This window comes from Mirounga leonina, unplaced genomic scaffold (genome assembly GCF_011800145.1).
Source record: "Mirounga leonina isolate KUSES-001 unplaced genomic scaffold, KU_Mleo_1.0 Mir_127, whole genome shotgun sequence".
Classification (NCBI taxonomy): domain Eukaryota; kingdom Metazoa; phylum Chordata; class Mammalia; order Carnivora; family Phocidae; genus Mirounga; species Mirounga leonina.
In genome coordinates, this window is record NW_023270316.1 from 66,627,702 (window position 1) to 66,641,299 (window position 13,598).

Sequence of the window (13,598 nt, forward strand, 5' to 3'; positions counted from 1 at the left end):
TTATCAAAACTCCAACCAAGTTCCACTATTTTCTACGGCTATCAGCCTTGTCTATACTCCCTCTATCCTAGTCACAGTGAAACACAGTGTTTGTTAACCTATCAAGTAAGATCCTATTAAGTGGCCTTTATACTTGCTGTCCCATGTGCTCTGAAAGCTCTCCCCCAAATATTCACCTGATTGACATCAACTACACCTCCTTGAAGTCTTTAGTGCCATCTCCTCTATCACTCTATAAAAACTGCAGTCCACCATTTTCCGTCATTTTTACATGCTTTATTTTTCCCATAGCACTTACCACCATCTAGCACACTATCTGTTTTTTTGGTTTTTGTCTGTCCCCTCCCATGATAATATACATTCTCCTTCTCCCCAATAAAGGCAGGGATTTTTGTCTGTTTTGTTCACTGTCATATCCCTAGCACCCAGAACATCTAGAATAACAGTGCCAATAAACAATATTTAATAATATTTACTAAAAGAATAAATGGATGAATCAATGAATGCCTCTTACTCATATCTATTTTACCTTCTCTCCATTAACTTGCATTAATTTATTTTGTTTCTTCTTTCCATTGAGTATATGTAGAATATATGTTATCTTTCATTTCAAAAAGAAGTCTATATATCATAGGGAAATTAAATACTGGGTACTTAACATTTCAAGAAAAGATATATGACTTTGAATTTGTTAATATCATTTTGGCTATTGAAGTTCAGTCAGTATTTTTATATCCCACAGATATTTTTTAAAATATGAAAAGTTTGCATTTATATCCCCTCCCAGAATCTTCTATTAGAGCTGCCATATATATTAAATTTATGTATATTTTAAACCAATAAAAGTATAATAATTTGTGCTTTAATCAGTAGTATACGTTTTAAAGAAAGTAAGAGAAAAGATATTTTATTTATGCATATATTTATCATTCTGAATGTTTTCATTCATTCATTCTTAATGATCCAAGTTTCTTTCTTCAGAATTCTGGGTTGACAGGTTCTGCTCCAGCTCTATGGTTTCCCTGACTTTATTTGCCTTGGAGTTTACATAGTTCCTTCAATCTATAAATATAAGTTTGTTTGTTTGTTTGTTTTATGAAATTTGGGAAGTTCTCTACCATTATTTCCTCATATATTTTTTCTGGGCCTTTCTCTTATACATTGCATATGACATTTCAAAACCACCCCATACATCTCTATGGTTTTCTTCTTTCCCCCCTAAATCTTTTCTCTCTCTTCTAATGGTTCTGTCAAACTATATCCAAGATTATTTATTTCTCTATCATATCAATTTTGCTAATAATAAACCCATACGGTGGCTTTTTTAACTTCAGATGTATTTTTCAGTTCTAAAATTTCCACTTTTTAAAAATTTTGTGGCTGATAATTCCCAGTTCATTACAAGCAAATTTTTTTGACCTCACTAGTTATAATAGCTCCCTAAAAGTGCTCACGTAATAATTCCATGATTCTGGCCTACCTGGGAGTTGGCGTGTGCTGATTTTCCCTTTCCTTGAGAAAAAGTCACATTTTCCTGGCTTTTCATAGGATGAGCAATTTTGGATTATATGCTGGACATGGTGAAAATTATTCTGTAGAGACCATATTGTTCTGCAAAGTATTTTTGTTTCGTGCGGTCATTTTCTTGCTTAGATACAATTACAGACTGTCATACCTCCTATGTATGGTATCTCAGATCTCAGTTCAATTCTTGAAGCCTTATTTACAATCTATTATCAGTTTGTCATGATCACCATGGTTTCAGGAGTTGGTCAGAGATTCAAGCTGAGTTTTTTTAAAATACAGAATTCAGATTCTTCTCTGGCTGTCTCTTTTCTGAGGTTGCCCATTAATCTCCATGTGATGTTGATTGGCCAAGTACTTTTTACGTTAATTTTTCTGGCCAGAAAGTTTTACTATCAGAGTAAAAAATGGAGAATTCAGCCCATGCTGACCACTTGTTTCATGTTTTAACACCTCTCTAAAACCTGGTGGCATTTATTCAGTCTTTAGAGCCCTCACATAGTTGTTTTCTGTATAATGTGCAGAATTTTAAGAGGTTATTGTGGGAATATCACTTTCTTAGGAGCTTGCCTATCCAAGCAAGTATCAGAAAACCTCCAAAGTGATTTTTTTAATGATTTTTATTTATTTATTTGATAGAGAGCATGAATGCGTGCACAAGCAGGGGGAGGAGCAGAAGGAGAGGGAGAAGCAGACTCCCTGCTGAGTAGGGAGCCCAATGATGTGGGGCTTGATCCTAGGACCCTGGGATCATGACCTGAGCTGAAGGCAGACACTTAACCAACTGAGCCACCCAGGAGCTCCTCCAAAGTGATTTTTAATTTTGGAGGCTGTTCCATATGTTTTCTCTGTATCAGTTAGATCTTTATCATAATATAATAAACTGATAAAGAATCATTAGGCTATCATTTTCTTGAATGGAGGACAAAACACAAAACTTAATATTGAAAAATTTAGCAATGGAGATGAACTACTCGCCACAAGAGGCTATAAGATAATCAGGAAATGTCTAATAACAATTATAAAATATCAAAACTTTAAAATCTGTTTTGCAAGTTTATGGCAAAAGGCCACTGTATGTATAAGACTTTATAATCTTGTAGACACTGAATAACCCTATCAAATAGAGCTCCACAATACACTTAACTCACAGTAAATTTTTCTATACTAGACAAAGTTACAATGAGAAATTCTGTTGTTTTACAAATTACTTCCAAATCTAATGATTTATTTGATTAGTAATACCCTCCCCTTTTATTTACTGTTTCCCTAAAATAACTAAGTACAAAATATTCACTGACAAGCTATACTGCTCAAAACCAGACAATTCACAGAAAGAAAATTACCTAATACTCTAATGGTCAGCAAGTCAAAATCACACAGGCCAGGCTGCATAGTATATATTGTTTGAGGACATTATTTTGGGGGGAATTAATTTATTTTATTTCAGGGCCCAGATGTTAACATGCTATCTACATTAAGCCCAGAATCATAGGGAATACCAACAATTACACTTATTGGAAGCTCCATATAACGTGCATCAATGACTATAAATACATTATCATATAACAATTAATAATTCTAGCTTCATCTGTGATTTAAGCCAGATGTCAACTAGTTATTATATCCTGAACACCATAAAAGTTCCACTGCAGTTCTCTACCCCTTCAACTCATAGGAAGTGACTGCCTCCTACTTTACCCAAGAAAATTGAGACTATTATGTGCAAACCACTTCAGCTTTTTTCCTTGTCTTCATTTGTATCCTTTCCTCTTTCCCTTCATTCTCTGAATTTCTAGAAAACAACTTCAATATCAAAAATTTTTACAGATGCCTGTCCTGATAGTAATTCTATTTTTAATATTTACATATTGAGAAAATACATATACACCCATGGATTTACAGTCTATTTCCATTAATAACACAGGGCTCAGGGGGCACCTGGGTGGCAGAGTCGGTTGAGCATCGACTCTTGGTTTCGATTCAGGTCGTGATCTCAGGGTCGTGAGATTGAGCCTCAGGGGCTCCACGCTCAGCAAGGACTTGGCTTGGGACTCTCTCTCCCTCCGCCTTTCTCTCTCCCAGTCTAAAATAAATAAATAAATCTTTAAAAAAAAAAACAAAAAAAAAAAACAAGGGGCTCAGTGGGCTATATACCCATAGGCTGGGAACTTTCAAAACTTAATACTTTTTCATGCAATGCCCAAAATTTAGAAGTATTATCTTTTAAAAGTTCTGACTTTGATATAGGTACTCTATTGACTACGTTAGGATGCTAGGAATACATTCTCTATCCCATGAGTATTTGTGTATACAACACAGTGACACAGGGTTACTACTCATTTTCACTTTTATTCTAAAAGACTATGATGAGAAAGAGCCATTATGACAAATTACTAAGTTTGCAAAGTGGTTCAAGACAATGTTTGCTCCTTTCTAAATAAGAGAATTACATAACTTGTTTATATTTAGTCCTTTTCTTTTTTCCTGCCAGGAAGCTCCCGTCAATTCTAAAATTGCACTGTAGCAATCATATTGGATTTAGAGTTTGCATATCTGTTTTTTCTTCATTTCTATCTTAATTATGCATCATTGATTTGATTCATTTAATATCATTCTGGCAGTGCTTGAAGAAAGCCACTTCAAATATTTTAGGCCAAGCCAAAGAAGCACAAAAGGAGGCAGAATGTATATTAATCCAAAAATCTGAATTACAGAAACATTCCTATGCAAATCCAATACATGGCAGAACTAGGACCTAAACCAAAGGACGCACAGAAGAAAAAGTGCTATATGAGCACAAATTCATTTCTAGGGATAGTAAAATTAATGCTACGGACAAAAGATGGTAGCAAGTATTTTCACCTTGACATAAAAATGATGGCATTATTGTCATTTAATATTGTGATTATTTTAAAATCACTGGGAACAGAAATATTTTAGTACCCCTTTTTTCATAATACAATCTTCACACTGATTAAACACTAAATTAAAAAAAAAAAAAGCTCCTCCATGCAAGACATGTACTTCTTCAGAATTATAAATACTCTGACTTACACTGCATGATTTTCTCTCAGCTCCAAACAGTTTGGGATGTCACAGCTCCCAATGTGATTTAAATAAAACTCATATTTCCCTAGCCAGGGGTACTGCACACTAAAAACTAATTCATGTATGTGAATGCAATATCTTGCCTAAATAAGTCTTCATTTTGAAAGTTAAAAAACAGAAGAGTATGATAAATCATATTAAATAATTGATTTTGCAAAATTCAGATACTCACTACTGTACTGACCTTCTCTGCCTATTGTAAAGGAAGAGCAAAAGTAAAAACTAAAACTGAATTAATTTCAGCCACATGTGATTTTATACCATTTTCCTTTTAAATCTTTATTCTTTCCAAATTATCTCTAATTTGAACAATAATGGTCATTTCATTTGTTCATTATGTATTTCAAAATTTGAGATTTTAAGTATCACATTAAGCAATATGGTTTTATAAAATTTATTATTTCAGAATTATGTTAACAAAAGCCATGGCTTTCATATTAGAAAATAGTCTAAAGAATTTTCAAAGTTCATGAAAGGAAAATAGTGAAAAAGAGAAAAAGCACCTTTGAAACAAAATGAAACCTGTAATAACAGCTGACTTCCAAAAAACAGAGACAACTTTTAAATCACATTGAAGAAAGATTATCACTATATGTTATATTGTATCACATTTCACATAGAATTCACATAAAACTTTCCACAGAATTTGTAATAAGATAGTTATTACTACCTTATATCCAGGTCCTAACTGATGAATTGCAAATATCTGTGCAGGGTTGAGCGCTTCACTGAATACATACACGGCACCAAGCTGACCACAGAACACCCTATTTGCATCAGCAGTTTCTGAAGATCCGAGAAAGCACTTGTCATAGCTCTATTTTTAAAAAGTCATAAAAAAATCAATGTATTATTTTGTAATGATAAAATATTTAAGGATACCTGCCTTCACTGTCATGAATACCTTAAAATATAACAATAATAACGGAAGAAAGCATCACTTAAGACTTTATGGAGTATTTAAATAACAAAGGCCAGCTAAAGATTTTTAGAAAAAGTAAATCAGTTAAATATTTTCTATCTATAGACAAGCAAATCAAACAATAATCATGTATTCATTAATCACGTAACCACTTTAGAAATGTTATACTTAAAGGCAAAGTGCTTATAATTTTATTTACAAAAGTAAAACTATTTTAAAACTCTTAATAATTTAACAATTGTCCATGTAGAGAGAAATTTTATCTGAATCAGAGAATGACCATTCCAAATTTTAACCATAAACACATAAGGCCTAATTTTTGAAACTATCTAATTTCTCCACCAGGGATATATATTACTCTATTTCTCCACACAAAGTCAAGGACCCTATGAAAATCACTTCCCTCTCTTCAATGAGCAGGCATTATGTAGAAGCAAAAAAATAATGATCACCGAAATCTGCCACCTAAAGTAGATGGTATGGTGCTCTCCATCTGGAGAGCTGAAGACCTTAAGAAGCCACACTTACCTAAACCCTTCCCATCTCTGCTTCTTAAAATCTCACCCCAGTTTCCTGCCCCCATCCTCACATATTATTCCACACCTCAGCACTAAAAAGCAAGACATTAAATATGTATGGTATCCCTTTGGTGCCTCAATAGAATGACAAAATATTTGTGAATGAATTATGAAGACCAAAACTCCTCATCAAATACCCACTCTGTAATTAAACTATAGGAACTGAAGAATTTACTGCATGATGTTATGTGTACATATGTGTTATTGCCCAGGCCTCTCCATTTTTTGGTGTCTATTGCAAATAACTCAAAAATTTAAGTCTTTCTTTTCTTTCTTTCTCTCCCTCCCTCCTTTCTTTCCTTCCTTCCTTCCTTTTTAAATATAACTGTAGAGTTAGTGACAGTCAACAAAGGCTCTTGGGTTTCTTCCACTCTATAATAAAAACTCTCCCCTTTGGAAGGCAGACATGAAGCAGAATTTCATCTGTGTATCTAATTCTGACAAAATCATTCTCAAAAACTTACTGACTGTGGCCCAACTATGAGTTTCCAGGGCAGAAAAAGCAAACTTGTCCTATAAATGAACAGACAGTAAATATTCTAACCTTTTCAAGCCACATGTGGTTTCTGTCATATAATCTTTTTTGATTTTTGTCTGGATCTTTAAAAAAAGAAAAACCTCTAAAAATGAAAAACAAAACAAAGATTCTTAGCTCTCAGGTCATGCAAAAACAGGTCAAGGTTCAGATATGGTCTGCAGGGGGTACTCTTCCAACCCATGACTCAGGGAAAAAGCTATGGACTTTGCACATAGTACTATTTAAAAGAATACCAGAGAGAACAAGGAGACCCTGCTCTTAAGTAAATTAAAGTCTGGAGAGATACGGACAATACTGAGAGGTGAATTTTGTTAAAAAGAGGCAAGTTTTTATAAAACGAGGTATACTGGAATGCTCGTATATTATTGGGTTTGGAAGTACTTTTGGTACTAGAAAACATCTTTTACTTTGGTTCTAACATGTCAGGATAATGACAAGAGAAAGCCCAGAACAGAGTTCTTGAGGTTTTAACTCTAGATATTCTCTCTCCAGAATCCAACTGTATTACCTCCCTCACTACTAACAGGCTAGTCAAAACTAGTATTATGTTTGTTATTATTAAATAAGTCATTTAATTGATCTCCCTTCTGTCATTTTTTCCTTCAGAATATTCTCAATACTGCAGCCTGATGGATATTTTTAAAATATGAACCAGCATTACATCACTTGTCTGCTCAAAACCTTCCAAAGATTTTTAGGCTGGGTAAGATGGGAAAGCCCAGGTATTGTGTTTGCATATAAGGCCCCTGCAGGATTTCACCCTCTGCTGTCAATCTAACCTTATCTCTTAACATTATTCTGCCCATTCCTCCCTCTGTTCTAGACATAGTGACTACATGTTATACTTAATCACTTTATTTAAAGTCTTCCTTTCACATCCAAATAAGGTACAAGACACAGTTTTTACTGCTTGAAATTCTAGAAAGAATAGAATACTGCATAGATGTTTTTGACCTAATACTTAATAATTTTTGAGCAATTTTCCTTTTTTTCACCACTAATTATCTATTTTAGCAACTTAATTATATTAAATTTAAGACCTAAAAATTTATTTAACAGAAAAAAAACTTTCAAAGTACAACTATTAAGTTTCTACCAAACTATTTTATTATACAATTCATGTTATGAACAATGATAGATCACACACTCAAATACATTAAAGCACAAATTAAAAAAAAAAACTTACATCATTTGTGTTAACATGCCAAGCCATATCACCATAGGATACCAGTTGTCCATTAACATAACACCGAATTTCACTGTTCCTCCATCGATTATAAATGTGGACAATGCTGATCATGTACCACTTAAATAAAAAAAATATTAAAGACCTTAATGTCATGTTTAGTTATTGTCTAAAAAAGCAATCATAACATTCATAATACACTACAAGAAATGCTTGAAGGAATAATAATAATTACACATTACTATTTCAAGCTCCCCATCTTATTTCTCATTTTGCAGATGAAAGAAGTGACTCATAAACAATAAATCTGTGATGAAGACAGACCTAGAATGCCTTGAACCCTGGAATGACACTCCTTCTACTATACCAAGATCCAAATATTATGGAAATACAATATATTTGTGTTCATTCATTTAATAACATGTATATTCTGCCAGGCATCACAAATAACCAAGTTTGACCAGACAGAGCATAGGTCCAACTCTCCTGAAATTCATGGTATAATGAAAGAGACACAGATTAGACAAGTAAAGATATATAAAATGACGAATAATGAAGACTACTATGAGGGAAAAAATAAAACCAGTGTAAACTGAGAAAGAATAACCTAGAAGTCTACTTTGGATTGCATGGTCAGGAAAGACCCATCAGAGGACAAACATTTTAACATTTATAATAAAATTTAGGTGATTTCAATTCCACAATTTAGATTTATTATGTCCAAAAATAATTATATATTTTTAACTTGATAATGTGTGAATATACATTAAGAATCAAGGAATGAGTTTATATTAAGTTCTAACTTTGTAGTTACTAGGGCCAACCAAAAGCATTTTAAGTGTATATTTTGATATAGAATGGTTTAAGTTCTGTAACAATTTGTGGATTCAACCCTTACTCTTTTGAAAGTTAATAACCTAAGGCTGAGAATACAGAAATATTTTTCTAAAATATAAAAAAATTCAAAAAATTTACAGATACTTGAACAAGTATGCCTTCAGTGGTTAAGGAGGGAAAATAAGACGTAGTTTCCCCCCCAAAAAATAAAAATATATAATACAAACTTTGTTTCCCAAGTTACTTAAAAGCAGTATTCATTTATTTCATATAGTATATTTTAAAAAACATAAATCTATAGTAGTAATTCTCAACCACTAAAATACTAGTTATTTCAAGGTGTCTGAAAAACTTTGAACAAAATTCAATTTAATTCATTTCGATTCAGAAAATAAAAATAGTGCACTCAACAACTCATGGAAGGCAATAACACAAACAACATTGTTCCTCAATTATAAAAATAAAATGTCAGGTCAAACTATTTAATCCCTAAAACACAGGTCTTTTTTAAAGTTGTTTCATTTTAGGTAATCTTTAACTCTAATCATTGCAAACTGAATCTTTCACTTGATCAGAAAGCAATATATATGTTTTTCCTGATTAAAAGCGGGAAAAAAAACAAACATTAAAGTCAGTCATTTAACAACTCGTATTTCTAAATACTACAAAATTATGAAAAAGAAGCCATAAAAATGGGAGCTTCAAATAAATTTAAGAAAAATCTTATAGTTTACATGCATAAGAATTCAAATTTACCTATACTACCTTCACTGAGTTTAAAAATTTTCCACCAGAATGCCATCTAGGTAACACAGGAAATACAGTCTTTATATTTTGGAGTAAGATTTTTAGAAATTTCAAATTTCTAAACAGAATACATGTAAATAAATGTCTATAAACAGAGGAGGATTTCCAGCTATCCAAAGACAAGTTTAAGATAAATAATATTAGATGTATTATTATAGTTACTACCATACCTAATATAGAAAAAAGCACTTATTTAACAAATATTTATTGAGTTCTTTCTCCTGTGTATGAGATAATTCAGTGTGCTGGGCTAGAAAGTACAAACTTTAAATTCATACAGATATAAACGGAGTTCCCAGGTAACTAGCTCTATGGCTTCTGGCAAATTATTTAGCCTCTCTGGACCTACTTTCATGTCTAAAAAAGGAGGAATAATAATGCCTACTTTGTGGAGTGACTGTGAATATTACAGATAATTGATAATGTATGAAAACTATAAAGAATAGTTCCTAATACATATTTGGCACCCATAAATAAGATAGCATTAACTAAATATCTATTTATTTTTTTATCCACTATTTCCCCAATGAGATATTTTTCTGCTAGAATTGACATTATTTATTCCTCAGAGTCATTCATTCATTCAAAAATTTTACTGAGCGTCTATTTCATGCCGGGTATCCCCCAGACTGTGGGCATACAAAGATAACATACACACCCTTAAGGAGGTTTCACCAGAAAAACAAACATGAAAACAATTATAAAACCATGACAGATATCTAAAACACAGATACAGGAGCAAAAGAAGAAACAACTGAGGGCAGAGGGAAAAGACAAGACAAATGGAGAAGGAAGGCTAACAGAGAAGTCACTAAAAGAGTAAAATGAAATTTAAGATTTAGCTTGAAGGTATGAATACAAACTGTTACGTAAACAGGAGGAAAAGAAACATTCCAAGCAGAAGAATCCTAAAACTTCACATAACAGCACAGAGGCCTGACAAAACTTTTCTCCGTGTTTAGATTTAGCTGCAATAACAAAGACCAGCTTGTAAAGAGAAGTGTAGGACACCTTTAGTAATTGACCTTTGTTTTTGCATAATGTGGTTATCACCAGGAATTTTGAGCAGGAAATTGAAATGATCATCTTCATAGTTTAGGAAAATAACTGGCAGTAGTGAGTAGGTGGGATAGTTAGGCAAATGTGGTTAAAAATAAAACTAAAACTACTACAGAGGTTCAGGTAATATAAAAGCCTAAATTAAGACAAAGGCATTGGTAATTTAAAAGAAGGGGGATAGGAACTAATTAACAGAACTGACTGGAAGTAATGATACAGAAAAGGGGAGTGAAAGATGGTTTCCAATTTTTCACTTAAATTGGTTGTGGTACCATTAACTTGAGATAATTAATACAGTAGCCACTTAATTAGCCAGATAATAAGATGTGGAGTAACAATGGGAGTTTGCTTTTGGTCATAACACTGATATTTGATAAAACTGATGAATGAAAAAATGAATGCATAGTTGAATGAACGAACTGATCTCAGTGAAGGTCATAATAGTTACAGGAAAATTAACTTTTCTGTTCTCTATCCTTGGTATCTCAATATATCCTTTATATATGATAGGCAAGTGCCTTTTAATACCAAAGAGCCCAAACGTTGCTGGATATCTTTGACATATTTTTTTTAAAGATTTTATTTATTTATTTGAGACAGAGAGAATGAGAGAGAGAGAGCACATGAGAGGGGGGAGGGTCAGAGGGAGAAGCAGGCTCCCCGCCGAGCAGGGAGCCTGATGCGGGACTCGATCCAGAGACTCCAGGATCATGACCTGAGCGGAAAGCAGTCGCTTAACCAACTGAGCCACCCAGGTGCCCCTATCTTTGACATATTTTAAAAGAAATGGGAGGAAAGTGGAAACTGTGTACGCATACGATAGTGTGTACTTCTGAGGTCTGCATTTAATGAAGACTCGAAAATAGATCTATAAAAGAAGGAAGAAAAAAAAAACCTGTAGTAAGAATTCATAGGAGGGGCACCTGGGTGGCTCAGTCGTTAAGCATCTGCCTTCGGCTCAGGTCATGATCCCAGGGTCCTGGGATCGAGCCCTGCATTGGGCTCCCTCTCTGCCGGAAGCCTGCTTCTCCCTCTCCCACTCCCCATGCTTGTGTTCCCTCTCTCGCTGTGTCTCTCTCTCCGTCAAATAAATAAATAAAATCTTTAAAAAAAAAAAAATAAGAATTCATAGGAAAGGGAGAGGAGCAAGATGGCAGAGGAGTAGGAGACCTAAATTTCATCTGGTCCCAGGAAACCAGCTAGACAGGTATCAAACCATTCTGAACACCTACGAACTCAACAGGAGATTGAGAAAACAACAGCAGCAACTCTCTGAACAGAAAAGTGACCATTTTCTGGAAGGCAGGACATGGGGAGAAGTGAATCCGAGGAGATATTTGGGAAGATAGATGGCGGGGGGAGGGAGCCTCCGTCAGCCACTACCAGCAAGTGATAGGGCAGCGGAGCACAAAATCAGAACTTTTAGAAGTGGGCTCTGCTGAGGGACAACGCTCCAGTGGCTAAACGGGGTGAGGGGGAGGACGCGGAACCCTCGCTGGGACAGTGTGGTCTCGGGACCCTTGGGGTCACAGAAAGACTGGGGGTGCCTGAGTGTGGCAGAGCTCCCAGGTATCAGAGCAGGGAAGCTGGCTGCACAGATGGAAACGAGGAGTAGGCTCTCAGCTCAGGGTTGCCATAAACCATGATCTACGGCACAGTCAGGCCACTGCTCCTCCAGCAGGGACCCAACAAGCAGCAGATCCGAGGAAACTCCCCTTCCTCCCTCGGGAGGAGCAGCGCGTGAGCCCACAGCAGTATTCTGCAGGGTTTGGAGACTCCACACAGAGTCGTGTGCCAGAGTTAAAAATGCTCAGTCACAGGCCGGGTGAGCATGAGTGCGGAGAGACGAGCGAGACCGGAGTGATTGACTGCTTTTCTCTGGGTGCGCACTGAGGATTGGGGCCCCCGAGTTCTCAGCTCCTCCGGGGAGGAGACTGGGAGGCCACCATTTTCACTATGGTCCCCCAAAGCTGTATGGGAACAAAAGCTCCCAAGAGCAAACACGAGCAGATTACTTAGCCCGACTGGGCAAGGGCGGGGCAATTCCGGCTCCTGCAAAGACATCTGGGGACCAGGGCAACAGGCCCCTCCCCCAGAAGATCAGCAAGAACAGTCAGCCAAGACCCAAGTTTACTGATCAATGAGAATGGCAGAACTCCAGCGCTAAGGGAATACTGCACATAGAACTCATTGTTTTTTTCCCCCTGATTCTTTAGTAGTTCAAAGTTAATTTTTTTAAATTTAATTTTGTTTCTTCTTCTTTTTATTTTTTTTTAATTTTTCTATTTCGCTTTTTCAACCAACATCTTAATCTCTTTTTTAAAAATGTTTTTTATTTTTCATTTTTAGAGTCATATTCTATCCCTTCAGAGTAGTTAACCTTATTTTTGGTATATATATATATATAAGTTATTCTCTCTTTAAAATTTTGGGATACAGTTTGTCCTAACAGAGCAAAATTACCCTAAATCTCTAGTGAATGGCTTTGTTCTACTCTACTGCCTAATCACATTCTCACCCTTTTTTTTTTTCAATTTCTCTTCTTTCTTTTTTCAACCAACTTCTTATCAATTCCTTTTATAAACTCTTCTATACTTTTCATCTTTACAGTCACATTCCATAACTTCATCGTATCAACCCTTATTTTTGTACATGTATAAGCTTTTCTTTCTTTAAAATTTCGGGAGGCAGTTTCTTCTAACAGACCAAAATAACCCAAAATCTAGTCTGTGGCACTGATCTATTCACCAGCCTGATCATATTTGATCATATTCTGTTTTCCTTTTTATCTTTTTCTTTTACTTTTTTTTTCTTTTTTCTTTATTTCCCTTTCTTTTCCCCCGGTTCCAAGTCTCTTCTGATTTGTTTAGTGTATATTTTCCTGGGGTCATTGTTACCTGTTAGCATTTTGTTCTCTCATCATCCATTCTCCTCTGGACAAAATGACAAGATGGAAAACATCACCTCAAAAAAAAGAACAACAGGCAGTACCGACTGCCAGGGACCTACTCAATACAGACATTAGTAAGATATCAG

At 34.9% G+C, this 13,598-nt stretch overlaps 1 protein-coding gene across 7 annotated transcripts in view; it reads right to left on the minus strand.

Annotated features, from left to right (window-relative positions):
• The window catches only part of NBEA (neurobeachin), a 683,633-nt gene that overhangs the window by 567,371 nt on the left and 102,664 nt on the right, over positions 1–13,598 (minus strand). For all 7 annotated transcript variants that reach the window (XM_035003560.1, XM_035003559.1, XM_035003554.1 and 4 more), the window contains exons 7-8: positions 7,860–7,979; positions 5,306–5,452 (exon numbers count right to left, since the gene is read on the minus strand). In XM_035003560.1, coding sequence (XP_034859451.1) covers positions 5,306–5,452; positions 7,860–7,979 — 267 coding nt within the window. The remainder of the gene's footprint in view (positions 1–5,305; positions 5,453–7,859; positions 7,980–13,598) is intronic.